Genomic DNA, 13980 nt, shown 5'->3' with positions numbered 1-13980 from the left:
TGGCATTGCTAAGTCAAAGAATTACACAAATTTTAACACAAAATTACTTTCTAAAAGGAATATGCCATCCTGTTAGATGAGCTGGTCTTATTTATTTCCTTATTTATATTTATTTATTAGTGAGTTTGAGCTTCTTTCAATAACTTTGTGCTTCTTTTTCTGGAAATTAACTCTTCATGTTGTCAGGCTATTTTTCTTTGGATTTGTTGGTCTTGATCATAATTATCTGCAGGAGCTCTTTGTATATTAGTGATGCTCACTTTTTGTTTGGTTATATATATATATTTGGAGAAAATAGAAATATTTTCTCCCAAGCTGTCATTTCATTGTGAACTTCTTTCTCTCCATGAACCTAAGAGATAAGTTTTCATCTGAGTATTTTTATTCCAGCTTGGAAGCTGGAGATCTTTATTGACCTATAAACAGTACTACATTGAACTATCTTAGACTTGCAATAGAAAAAAAATAGTTTCAGTATTCAATCACTGAATTTAAAATGGAGATTTTTGAAGCCAGATCTCAGAATGTGTGTGTGTATATATATGTGTGTGTGTGTGTGTGTGTGTATGTATGTATTCTTTGTTGATTGCCAGTGTAAACCGTGTGTGTGTGTGTGTGTGTGTGTTTACATAGATATATACCATAATAATTATATCACCCCATTGCTTCCAAAGTCTTTGTATGGGTTTGTTGTATCTCACTAACTGTCTTTTTAATATATTTTTAAGCATATGGGCTTTGAAATCAGACTTTTGTTCAAGTTCCAACTCTGTCATTTATGAGCTGGTGACTTCATACAAGTTACTTAACCTACCTTGTCTCTGTCTCCTTAACTATAGACTATAAATATAAGAGTTACTATGTGGGGATAGAAATTATACAATTCACATTGAGCACAGTGTCTGTCACATCATAAGCACTTAATACATGTTATTTTTGTCATCATCCTTGTCCTTATAATTCCAACTGCTAGTCTTCATTTGTGGATAAGGATATTCTTTACTAAGTAGTGACATTTTGAAATAGCCACAATAAATGACAACCTTCTAGCCTTAAGAAAAGCTTCCAAATTCCTCACCCAAACAGCATCCCTTTCAGGCCTTACTGTCCCATTTGACATTGTAAAGCTGAAGCTAACCTGCCTCTCAAAGCTGTTACTGCTCTAGCATTCCTGCTCCAACATTTGCCCTCATAACTTGTGTTTTCTACCATGGAGTTTGTCAGTGACAAATAACTCAAGTCAGCTTACAGAACCATGCAGAATGAACAGGGCAGCAGTATAGTGCCTGAAAAGTTCTTGTTATTTTGTTCTTTCTTTCTTTTTAATCTAATTAATTAGAAAAAGAGAGATTCAGAAAATGGTTCACTCTGGCAATCAACAAAGAAATATAAAATTGAAGAGAAAAAGAACAGAGAAGGCCTGCTACTATGCTTCTCACGGAATCTCCATTGCTTTGATATTTACCTGAGTGTGTAAATGATTTCAGAGTTCTCTCTTTCTTTCTTTTTTTTTTTTTTTTGAGAGGGAGTCTTACTCTGCCTACCAGGCTAGATTGCAGAGGCGCAATCTCGGCTCACTGCAACCTCCGCCTCCAATGTTCAAGTGATTCTCCTGCCTTAGCCTCCCAAGTAGCTGGGACTACAGGCATCTGCCACCACGTTCATCTAATTTTTTGGAATTTTTAGCAGAGATGGGGTTTCACCATGTTGGCCAGACTGGTCTCATATTCTTGATTTCAGGTGATCTGCCTGCAAATAAGCATTTTTTCAAGCCTCATATGACGTAAAACAAATACCTTGTATTCCCTCCACCTTTTAATAAGCCAGGAATTCTCTTGGGAACTAATCTCTGTGAATGGATAAACGAGTTCAGCTGAAATTCAAGCTGACCCAGATTCAAACTTTAACAAAAATTTCAAACTTGAAATGGAAGAAGAGTTGAGATCATATGTTATTATGTTGTTGTTGGTGGTGTTATTTTACAGTCCATAGTTTCTGCCAAAGATAAAGCCTTGTGATTACAAGAGAATTAGCTCAAAGCATTTTCTAGGCAGGCTGAAATTAGGGAATTGAGTTTATTTTGCAGAAAACCAAGGATATGAAATGAGACTCAAAATAAAGTTTAAAGAAGTTTACCAGTCATTATTTTTGGGTTTCATTGGTACTTGGTTCTGTGATGAAAGTGACCTCATTTAACATTGGAGATCTGTATACAAATTACATTTGAAAATTACTATTAGAGGAGAAGACAGAAGTTCAAGTTGATATAGAGTTGAGGCCACTTCTGTGCTGGGTGATCTTAGCCACCTGAATTAGTTTACAGAGTATAAAATGAGCATGATTTGTGCATAATGTAGGTTTGAAATAATTCATATTGAAAGGCCTTTTTAATGAGCCAAAAGTTTTTGACTTAGATCTGTTTAGGTATAATGTTCTGCTTGGATTCCCAAGGAGGAAGAAATTTCACTAGTAGGTTGATTAGACTCATTTAGAATCCCAAAGTACCCTGAGGTTCTAAAATCCAATTTACTTCAGCCATTCCACACACATTTGTTAAACCCCAATTGAGCCAATGTTAGAAGTTAGCAGAACAGGTTCCTTTGGTGCTGGCGGAGCATGGTGGCTTATGCCTGTAATCTCAACAATGTAGGAGGCTGAAATGGGAGTACTGCTTGAGGCCAGAAGCTTGAGACCAGCCTGATCATTGTAGTAAGACCCTTGTCTCTAATGAAAAAATAATAAATAAATAAAATAAAATTAAGTAAAATAAATTTCTTTTGTGCTTAATGTAAAGAAAAAAAAATAGTTTGGTAGATCACCAAGTAAGAATAAGTAAGTCACTTGTTTATTCAAAGAGTCAAAAGCTGTGTCCAACTCTACATTTGCCTTTCAAGTAAACAGTTTTCTTGTGCAATTCGAAACACAAACCCACTGTCATTGTTTTTGGAGTAGGAGAAGAAAATAATCTGAGAAAGCTCTGCTTGAAACTTTTCAATTAATAACAAATATTAAACTCTATGAGCTTTAAAAGAAAAAGATAATCTATGATTTTTCAGTTAAAGAATACATTTCTAAACAAATGGATTTGCCACAGGATTTCTTTTCAATGTATTACGTTCATGTAAACTTACATCACCCACTGAGGATAACCACGTTTCATAACGGGAGGCACAGACACATGCTGAATATAATTCCAATACAACCCAGCCTTTAAAAAAGAAGCAGATGTCTCAGTTTATGACTGAGAGGTCTGCTGAGGAAAAAAAACTAGAAATTACATAAACAATCTATATTATTCAAGGCAACATTTTTTTGCAAGCTAGATAGAAAAGTGAGTGCGTGGTAGGTGTAAAAGGTGACGACACACCATGCTTAAATAGAACCCTTGCAGAATCTTCAAACTACTGATTTCCTTGCTTCCACACAGTTAAACCTGCGACACTGAACACACCATCCACCTCTAGCTGTGCCAATCTGCTTACTGTCTGTAATAAACATATTTCTTCAGAAACCTGTGAAATATACTTAAGTTGAATTAAGTTTTACCTTCTAAGCAATATGGTTCTTATTAAACTTTGGAACCTAAAAGAAAAATGGACTTAGATTTTTTTTTTTTTAACTGTAGTCACTTGAAAACAATTTTCTTTAAGTAATTTATTTTCCTGTGGACTTTTGAGAAATTGCCAGTTTGCTTCTAATTATCTCCTCAAGGGCAGGGAGCATTTCTCCTGCTTCTCCTGTTTTCCTCTCCCACAGATACTGGGTTAGTGCAGAGGGACAGGCTAAGGTCAAATTGCCTTCATCAAGTGCATTTACTGCACCGGAGCACTTACCTCCTTAGGTTACGAGTGGCTGCCCAGTTGCCCTTCTGGAGCCAAGGTTAATGCATTTTTGCGTGTCTACTTAAACTTAAAACAATACCTGGCCTTGAGCCAGTGCTCAACAAACATTTACTAAATGGAGATAGAACATGATAACTTTTTTTTGAAACTAAACGTAAATGGCTCTTAAGGAGATACTCATGAAACGTGTCTTGATGTTGCTTTATGTATTTCTACAAAATTAAAGCATCCAGATAGGAAAAAGCAGAAATAATCTGCTTTGGTTTGCAGTCACATGAAAGACCAAAGCAGGAAAATCACCTAGCACCATTTTGTCCTTGGACAGATGAGAAAACTGAGGCTCAGAGAGACTAAGGGACATCACAAGGTCATTCAGGACAGCCCAAATCAGTAATCTGAATCCCAAACCCTGTGCCTTACCTCCTCTGAATGCCAGACTGGTCCATCCAGCTGCCAAGAGCTCCATGTAGTGACTGATGTGCTGCTCATCAGACTAAACTTGGCTTCCCACCACCTCTGGTTGGCTTTACCCCTGACTGCCCCATTTAGGAACAGTCACTTCACTTCTCAGTCCAAAAATCTAGGAGTCATTCTCATTTACTCTAACCTCCACACCCTGTATCCCACACACCAGCAAGTCTGTGTATTTCTACTTACATGACTTGTCTCAAATTTGAACACTTCTCACCAACTTTGTCTGAGCTGAATGGGGGGCAGTGGCTGTACCTGCTTTCACTCTTGCCCCTTCAGGTCCCTCTCCGCAGGTGGAGCCATCAGTTCAAGTGAAAATCTGGCCATATTATTTCCCCTGCTTAATCTCCTCCTCACTCACCGCTTCCCCACCAATGTCTTTAAATCTCACACAGAATACAAAGTTCATACTATGGATTACAATACTTTATATAACAGAGATTTTCAAAGTGAGTTGATAGTGACCTTTAGAGGGACAATTTCCCTTCAAGTATCTGATCACTGGCCTCAGATACTTGAATTTCTTCCCAAATATCCATTTGAATTTCTTGCCAAATATTTGTTAGAGAAAAAATTAAAGAGGTGGGCATGACCAAATACCATGAGGCTGACCTTAGTATCAAGTCCATATCAATATTTACAGGTAGACATTACGACCTTGAACAAGGAACCAGTAGATGCTCTCAGTATGCACTGTTAGAACTCCTTCGGATGAAGACTGTGTCTGTGCATCTTTAAACCCCAAGAGCCTGGCGCAGTCTCAGGATGAAATTGGGACTCCATACATGCTCGTGGAATGGAATAATAAATGTCAAAAGTCAGACCTGTCTGCGACATGCCTGATCACACAGTGTTGTAACAGTGCCGAGTTATTTGTAGCCTCTTCTACTAGCTACTTTCAGCCCACACTGAGCTGTTTAGAAGAGAATGGGGCGGGGTGTGGGGAGAAGGCCATTGTCAGAAAACAAGATACTTCCTGTGCCAGGCATGAGCCAGAACTGTCATTAAATGCCCCCCTCCAAAACAGGGGGTCTAGTGAAAACTTTGGGCATTGGGTCTTTTGCTGTCTCCATCCTGAAACTTTCCAGATGTGAACACCATGGTATAATTTCACATTCTGTTTCTGTAGAAAATTTTTTTCCAAAAAACTGTTAAGAGGAAGGGTTTCCTGCCCCAGGAAGCAATGGCCATAATCTTCTCCCAGCCATAATCTTCCAGTTTATGTCCCTAATTCAGGGAGCTCTCCTTTCTGCTGCTGCCTCCTCCTCCAGAGGTGGTATCCCATAGCCTGCCAGAGGAGGCTTGTCTCTTGGGAGGAAGACAGCTCTTCACAGGAAGCAAAGAACCAAATGGTGGGGAGATCAGCTGTCTGGGCACCTGTGCTGTAGTTTATCTGATGATTCTGAGGCCAAGAGCTCCTGGGTAGCTGTGATCAGGGACACAATCCAAGCTATGGAGAGGAGCACATCTGCTTTCAACCACTGTACCCAGAAAGCTCCTAGAACTCTGCCGACAGCCTCTCCTGGTGAGTCAGGACTCGGCTGAGGACACATCCCCACCCTGCCTCCCATCTGGCCCTTTGGACAACTGCCCCTTTGTGATGGAGCTGGCTCAAGTGTTAGGCAGGGTCTCAGGCCTTTGATTGTTCACCCCTGCTCCACAGGCCCTGACCTCACCTTTACCAAAGGTTCCCCCTTGGTGGGAGGGCATCTATGTTGCAGGTGACTTGTCTCGGTTCTTCCTTTTGGTTCTGGGAGGAACTGTCATCAGCATCTGCATTGTCAGCAGTCAGTACCACCCTGCCCCATGATGAGAGTCAAGACTCCCTTGCTGACTGATACCTTTTTCCAAGACTCCCCCTTTTGAATCCCCAGGCCCCAATCCCTCTTGGGGATGGGGACAAGAGGTCATGTTGGAAGCCACTGAAGCAGGTTCTTTATGCCCTTTCCTCTGCAGCTGGCAAGGCTCACCTGGCCTTGTCCACCCACTTACGGAACCTCAGGAGAGGAGGGCTCCTCCTGAAGTCATGCATCTGGTAGCCCTGCTTTCTCACATGTGTGATCCTAGCATGAGAGATCATCCTGCCTTTGCTGAAGTTAGTAGTACTGTACCAAGGGTTCTGCCCCCATGTGAATTCCTGCCCTGGCACCTCTTTCCCTGGGCTGAATCAGGCACTGCTGCAGAGCTCCAGGCTTCCCAGAGTCAGGGAGGCTGTGGGACCAAGGTCCATGTCGGCCCTTCCACTGGGTGCAGCAAGAGGTGGGACCTGAGAGCCAGGTGGGTGAGACGCTGCAGGCCTTCCACCTGAGTATTATTTATTCACTCCTTTCCTCACCCCAAGTGCCCTGCTCTCCAGGTGCCCAGAGAGGACCAGGGATTGTCTTGCACCAAGTACGCCTACCCTGGCCAGTCTGAGGTCTCCTAGCCATAGAACTGACTCCTGGACGCTGGGAGAGAAGGTGGTGACATCCATGGGTTCTCAAGTGTAAGGAGAAAAAACACCAGACCTTTGTTCCCAGCTGGGGGAAAGCCCTTAGTCTTCTACAGGAGCAGCTTGCTCCCATATTCTTTCGGAAGCTGGCAGAGCTGTATTCCTGACAGCCCTCACTACCAGGTGGAGCAAAAGACATTGGTGGGGGTATGTGAAGCAAAAGGGGCAGGTGCACACACACCTCCACCTGACTTCTGTGCACATGGTTACCACCAACTGGCTGGTATGCCTCCTCTTCCCTGGCCCACTGATGATCCCTTCTCACAGAGGGTCATCATTATTTCCAAATATTGTTGGTCTGATGACTTCCTCTTCCCAGTGCAATTTTTCACTTCCTATTTCAACCTCTGGTTCCTGGGATGAGCCATACCCTGGAACTGGCCCACCTGATGTGTCTTCCGTGTAAGGGAGATGGTTTGCAAATGGCATCCAAATGGGTGGCAAGTCACAGCTGTCATATTTCTTTTGCATAAGATTTTAATTTGTATATTTTTGTGATTTATTTTGGCATTATGAGTTTGACTCTGGGAGAGGTTTGTTATTACTCTTATGTCTTTTGTTACAAAACAATGATAATATTTGCTAAATGATATGTGGAATTTATTTTTGATTGGTAATAAAAAAATGAAATATGTATTTAAAAAAAAAGAGCTGTTACATAGCTCTCCCAGGAGCAGCAATTCTGAAGGTGTCAGTATTGTTAGGCCCACTGCAGACTAGAAAATGGAGTCTCAAAAAAAGGTCAAAGAACCCAAGTGGGGTCCCAAGCATGCTAGGGTACAGATTTCTAACCTTTCAAACCTTGTGATACCCTGCTATTTGTTCACTTCGTATTCCTGTCCCTTTCCTTATCTCCTCCCTGCATACAACTGTCCCAAAAAGTGGCTCATATCATGATACTTTTTCAGGTTAATTGAATTTCATAGTGTTTCTTGAGACAGCTGGTGATACCCTGTGCCTGAGCATCACAGAGGTTTTTAAGAGCAGGTATTAGACCTCATAACATCTGTCTGCCCTAATCTCTTCATCAAAGCTTTTAACAAGCTACCATTACAGACAATCCTTTCTCAATGGACGGAAAATATTTCCAGAACAATATTCAAGCACTCTATTTTCCTGTCAGAATAGTAAGTGTGGCTGGCTGATAAATCAAATTTAAATGAACCAAATTTAAATTTATAACAGCCTCATTTAACATGCAATTAATTTTATGCCCATAATAAAGAGAGTAAAGCCTCTGGTCTCCCTGAGGAATTAAAGAGGCTGATAAGAAAATGCTGTGCCTCATAGAAATGGGATAACATGACTCTCGAACACTGTCATCCTTTTGGTTGCATAATATTATATACAATACATTCTATTTCAGGGAAGTATTAGTTTTACTAAAATTAATTATATTTTTGAATATTCATAGAAATGTGAAAAATAGGTTAGGGATGAAACACAGGCTGTTGGTTCCTGACTTCCTGTTTAAGTTCTTATTCTCTCCTTTATATTACATCTTAAGTCTTTATAGTTTCTAGTGTTTCTGTTTCTTCCCCCCAAATGGGAATAATAAAAATGGTGATCAGCTATATTTTAGGTTCCTTAAACTTTGTTCCAATCAGTAAAATGTTGAGCAAAGGCTTCATCTGCTAATCCCTTTATATTACTACTAAAACCAACATTTACATTAAGAGGGCTTGGGGCAGTCATTTATTTCTGATTTAAACCATTTTAAGGAGTTTGATGTGTAATAAATATGTCTCTATCTCACTATAAGCCTATTAAGTAATCAAAATATAAACATTAATTTGCATTGTTCAAGAAGAAAAATACTGTTGAAAAGAAGCTGCTTTTTATTCTAAATTTTGCTTCTGGATATTGCCACATATAAGTCACTGTGAAGGTCGTTTCTAAGTATATAGTTTCCTGTGAGAGTGATAATATTCTTGAAAAAGTTCTAAGACTTTTCTTGTTGGGGGAAGTCAGACTTGGATATATTTTTAAAATATTCTAGGGTCAATTAACAATCATTGTATTCAACACATTTTTGAAACTATTCCAATTCTATTTTTTTTCAAGTAAATTATTGAAGAAAACCAAACTTCGACCCTTTCTTTGAACCGTGCTCATATTTGGATTTTGGGGGTTTTTCCTGCTTCTGTTCCCAGGATTGAAGGGCTCCCTCCAGAGGCTGCAGCTGGAGTATGTGGATGTCGTCTTTGCAAATCGACCAGACAGCAATACTCCCATGGAAGGTAAGTTAAGAAATTTAATAAAATACACTAGAACTTTTGATTCAGTTTGAGGACTTACTCTGCTCACAGTAGGAAAAGAATTGTATTCAGATTGAGCAGACTGAATATGAAAAATGAAAACATTTCTGACCAATGTCTTTTGGCCTCAGTGTTTACCCAAAAAAACCAATACTCTACGTGCTGCATCTTCTTTTTTTTTAAGCAGTTGAAGGCATTGGGTTTATGGCTCCTGCTGGTTACAGTACTCACTTTTTCCAGGTTCATTTCACTTTCGTGATTTCATCAACTAAAACAATAAAGTTAATTGGAAGGGGGCTTTATAACTCAGCCATCATCCTTTCACAGTAAGTCCTTTGAGGGTCTTCCCATTTTATAATGCCTCTAAGTCTGATTAGCTTCCAGTCTGTGGTAACAAGTGCTCAGTGATGCCACCAGGGATTCCACAGGAGCGACTGCTTCAAAATAAGATTTCATTGCAGTTTGATTGTTGATTCTCAAGGAGCTGCAATATTTTGTCCCCTTTCTGTTATACCTGTTTGAAGACCACAATTTAAGCTTCTCCCTGTGGAAGCTTTCAGAATGTTTCTGAAACCAGATTTTCCTCAATTTACATTTATTTACAAAACTTGCTAGGATGTTTGAGAAAGAAGATAGTTTGAAAGGATGAGGATGAATTTAAAAGAATGTTCCTGTTAACTAAGGTTTAAATCATATTCATTATCACTTACCTAAGGTGACTGAGAATGAAGATATTTGAAGAAAAGAGCAAAAATGAATATTCTGGTTATTTGAGCAATATGATATAGAGTACCACCTTTAAAATAATCAAAATAGTTTGGTTCATATGAGATTACACTGAAGGTAACTTTGTCCTTGATCCAAAAGGCAGTATATTGTAATAAATCAGGTTCTGTGAAGACTGAATCTTGTTATAGGGTTATAGAAGGGTTATAGTAGTAATGAAAAAGTAATGAAAAGTATTTTTCTAGGCTGTATTTCTGACCATAAAAAAATGTTGTGGAAGTTATTTTCCTTGCCATTTATCTTGTTCTCCACTACAGAGAAAGGAAGTATATATTCCTATATCTAATTTTCTCCTACAGTTTTCTGCTTTCTTGAATCTGGGTAAATTAGGAGTTTGTTATAAAACAGTATCAGTGTTGGAAATTATCCATGGAAATGACATAAAATTGCATTTTTTTGTCAAAGCAAAGATTAAGTGTTTGATAAAGCAAATAATAAGCATTTTATTAGTATAAGAAGTATTCATTGTAACAATAATATGATGTCATACAACTCTTTTTTATTTGTTTTTATTTTTTATTTTATTTTTCCATAAGTTATTGGTGTACAGGTGGTAGTTGGTTACGTGAGTAAGTTGTTTAGTGGTGATTTGTGCCATTTTGATGCACCTATTACCTGAGCAGAATACACTGCTCCATATTTGTAGTCTTTTATCCCTCACCCCTCTCCCACTCTTCTCCCCAAGTTTCCAAAGTTTATTGTATCATTCTTATGCCTTTGTGTCCTCATAGCTTAGCTCCCACATATCAGTGAGAACATATGATGTTTGGTTTTCCATTACTAGGTTACCTCACTCAGAATAATAGTCTCCAGTCTCATCCAGGTCACTGCAAATGCTGTTAATTCTTTCCTTTTTATGGCTGAGTAGTAGTCCATTTTATATATATACACCATGGTTTTTTTATCCACTCATTCATTGATGGGCATTTGGGTTGGTTCCATGATTTTGCAGTTGTGAATTGTGCTGCTATAAACATGCATGGGCAAGTATCTTTTTTGAATAATGACTTTTTTTCCTCTGGGTAAATACCCAGTAGTGGGATTGTGGAATCACATGGTAGTTCTACTTTTAGTTCTTTAAGGAATCTCCACACTGTTTTCCATAGTGGCTGTACTAGTTTACATTCCCACCAGCAGTGTAGAAGTGTTCCAGTCACACAATTCTTAATGACACATTAAAACAGAGCACTAAAGTCATTTCATCAGCAAAAGTGCCAAGTAAGATGCCATTTAGTGGGGTCTGTGAAAGACTGAAATTGCTTCACATTTTAAGTGCCTAGTGATTATTTTCCTCTTTGAGACAGTGTTCTTTGCAATTATACCATGTACAGGATAGCAGAATATCTGAGATTTTAAGGACTTTTTCCCCATCTTACGCTACCTTTAATTTTAGGAATATGTTATAGGAGTCTCTCAAACAGAAAACATAATTAGCATTATATTTATAGAAGAAGAAGGAAATCCTCAATTAGGAGCCAAACTTTGTGATACTAACAAGACAATGATGTCTTTTGTATCAATACTTATTATATGTTGAAATTTATTAAAATAAATCTTTAAAGTGTTTGGAAAAATAATTGCTGCTGCCCAGTGGAGTTCAAAACTGCAGCATTGTTTCGCTTTTGTGGAAATTAGAGAAAATTTACATTTTTTCCAAGTAGTTTCTTATAACACAATTCCACATGGCAAAATGGGAAACTGCGTTTTATCATGAGTCATTTTCCAAGTTCAGAAACATAATGAAGGGTGTCAAACAATGGTGATAAGGTCATGGCACATAGCATTGAGTAGCACAGCAGCAATCCACCACCTCATCCTGGAATGTAGCCTGCTCCCCTTCACCAGCAAGGGGAGACTCACCCCAGTATGCCCATCAAGCTCTGAGACTTATTCTTTTGGGAGGATTTAGCAGGGACATTCCACAGGCAACTCCTCATGCAGGACTTGTTCCAGATTGAAATAGCATCTATGTGAGTTTTTCCTGGCTTTCAGAAAATGTTTACCCTCAAACTTAGTACATTTATTTGTTCCAAGGTGGGCCAATTGGAAAGCCAGTGTTTGATATAAGTCTCTGAAATACATCTATTCATACAGTCTTTTCTACTTTACTGTACCGGGGGAAAGTACTGATCTGGGAAATAGAGAAGAAATAGGAAATAAAGAGACAGGACTGTCAGGTGGACTTGGGTACTTTGGTACCCTAAAAATGGGAAAAAGGTACCTGTGTTAGTTCTGGATTCCATGTTGTTGAGATTCGCCTTTGCAACAATTTTGTAAATCATACTGTGTGTATGGGAATAAAGTAGTACGTGTACAATGGGGTATACCTTAGGAAGACTATCAGTGTTTCTGAAAACATTACCAAAGGCAAATGTTATGTATAATCAAATTACCCTGGAAAACACTGCAGTAACTCTGTTAGTCAATGATAATCTATAGGCTTTAATTCTTCAATTTATTTTTCAAATGTGGTGAAAAAATCATCACCAGATAGTTGTCCAACCCCGCTTTTTTTTATTGGTAGTGGCAGAAAAATCCTTAATATCAAATGATATTACATTCTTTTCTTGTTTCAGCAACTCATATTGGCCATTTTAGGCTCACTTGCCTCCATTTCTGTTTAAGTGACATGACAGTGGTTGCCAAGTATATATTGTTAAATATTTATATATTAAATCTACATTTATTAATGCTATAGACCATTAGTATTTGTAAATCATTTTTATTGATTTCAACTATCCCTTGTTGAAATTAATAAAATTATGTCAACTCCATGTAGTCACAACACACGCTGACATAATTTTGCTGAGGTACCTCTTTTGAATACAGGAGACAGAGCACTTTCCAAATGAGTTCAGCCCAGCTCAGTGCTAGCTCTTATTTATCATTGATTATGAGGTAGAGTGGACTTCAATAACTTGGGGACCCAGTCATAAACTATGCAAATGTCAAGGGTCATGTGTGTGCCCACAATGAGCATCTCTAAGATACATTTAAACAAATTCCATTTAAATATTATTAAAATGCCAACTGCATTCATGTGATTTCTACCATGAAATAATGTTAATTGGGAACATTTGAAAAATAAACCAAGATGAGTTTCATCCAGTTTCTACATATCGTATAGCAACCATTTGAGCCAGAAAAAGATTAACTGCAGCATCTTTATAATATATTGGCATCATATATCCAATTCGTTGTTTCCTTCCCTTATTTCTTAGAAAATTAATAGATAAAAAGTGAGTCCTCTCAAAAGAATGGCTGTAAATTCAAAGGTGCAATCAGTGGAAACAGGGGTAAGACACTTCATTCGCAATCTGCAACTCCATGGACATTTCTGGCTACGGGAAGATGTTCCTGACAGCAGAGGGGAGCTTGTGTACTTTTCCCTCTGTCCCTCTTATTTATTTTTTTCTGGTTCACCTAGTAGTAAGTCATTTTTCTTTCACAGCATCTGCCATGCCATCTGTCTCTGCTACAATATCTGGCAACAATGGCATGTTTTCCAGTCCTAGAAAAAAAAAATCAGCCCCACATCCCATTTCTTCCTTCTTATGGGTCTGTGTTTCTCCCAGTAGAGTCACTGACAGTTCTTCATGCTCTATGAAGTTCATATCCTTAATTCTCTTACTTCCACAAATCCCTAAGGTGTATTTCAAAATCTTCTCTCAAGCTCATTAGTCAAGAAAAAGTACAGGCAATAGAGTCAGTCTGGACATGGATAGACAACAGAGCATTTGTGTGTTCAAGGACCTGTATGAGGAGATTTTTCATTTGATTTTCTGTCATTCCCAAGTATCTGGCTAATATCTCTACCTGTACTCTTCTCACTGGTCTGGGAAGCAGAGATTGAGCCAAATTGTGGTCAAGAAAGGAGGGCTGTAAGCCTGTGCCACTTGTGGACAGCAGCAAAAAGAGGGGGCACACTAACTTGTCAATCTGACAATATGATTTTAAAATTAAATTTTAATTAATTCTTAATTTAAAAAACACTTGAAATTGAATCCTTACTTTGCATATAGAGCTTGTTGCCAAAACCGATATTCTTACAGAATTCCTGAGTCATTAAATATTATTTCCATACTGATTACAGTTCCAGTTATTTATTTTTTCCTACTAGCAGATCAGTGCA

At 38.5% G+C, this 13980-nt stretch overlaps 1 protein-coding gene and 1 long non-coding RNA gene across 3 annotated transcripts in view; one reads left to right on the top strand and one right to left on the bottom strand.

Annotated features, from left to right (window-relative positions):
- KCNAB1 (potassium voltage-gated channel subfamily A regulatory beta subunit 1) overlaps positions 1-13980 on the top strand; it is a 389333-nt gene that overhangs the window by 330646 nt on the left and 44707 nt on the right. For both annotated transcript variants that reach the window (XM_035278146.3, XM_035278147.3), the window contains exon 8: positions 8958-9044. In XM_035278146.3, coding sequence (XP_035134037.1) covers positions 8958-9044 — 87 coding nt within the window. The remainder of the gene's footprint in view (positions 1-8957; positions 9045-13980) is intronic.
- Positions 1-13980, bottom strand: part of LOC103788758 (uncharacterized) — a 55747-nt gene that overhangs the window by 40297 nt on the left and 1470 nt on the right. The window lies entirely within an intron of this gene.

Source organism: Callithrix jacchus, chromosome 17 (assembly GCF_049354715.1).
Source record: "Callithrix jacchus isolate 240 chromosome 17, calJac240_pri, whole genome shotgun sequence".
NCBI classification, from domain to species: Eukaryota; Metazoa; Chordata; class Mammalia; order Primates; family Cebidae; genus Callithrix; species Callithrix jacchus.
Note: the sequence above shows the minus strand (reverse complement) of the source record. Positions and strands in the feature narration are given on the sequence as shown.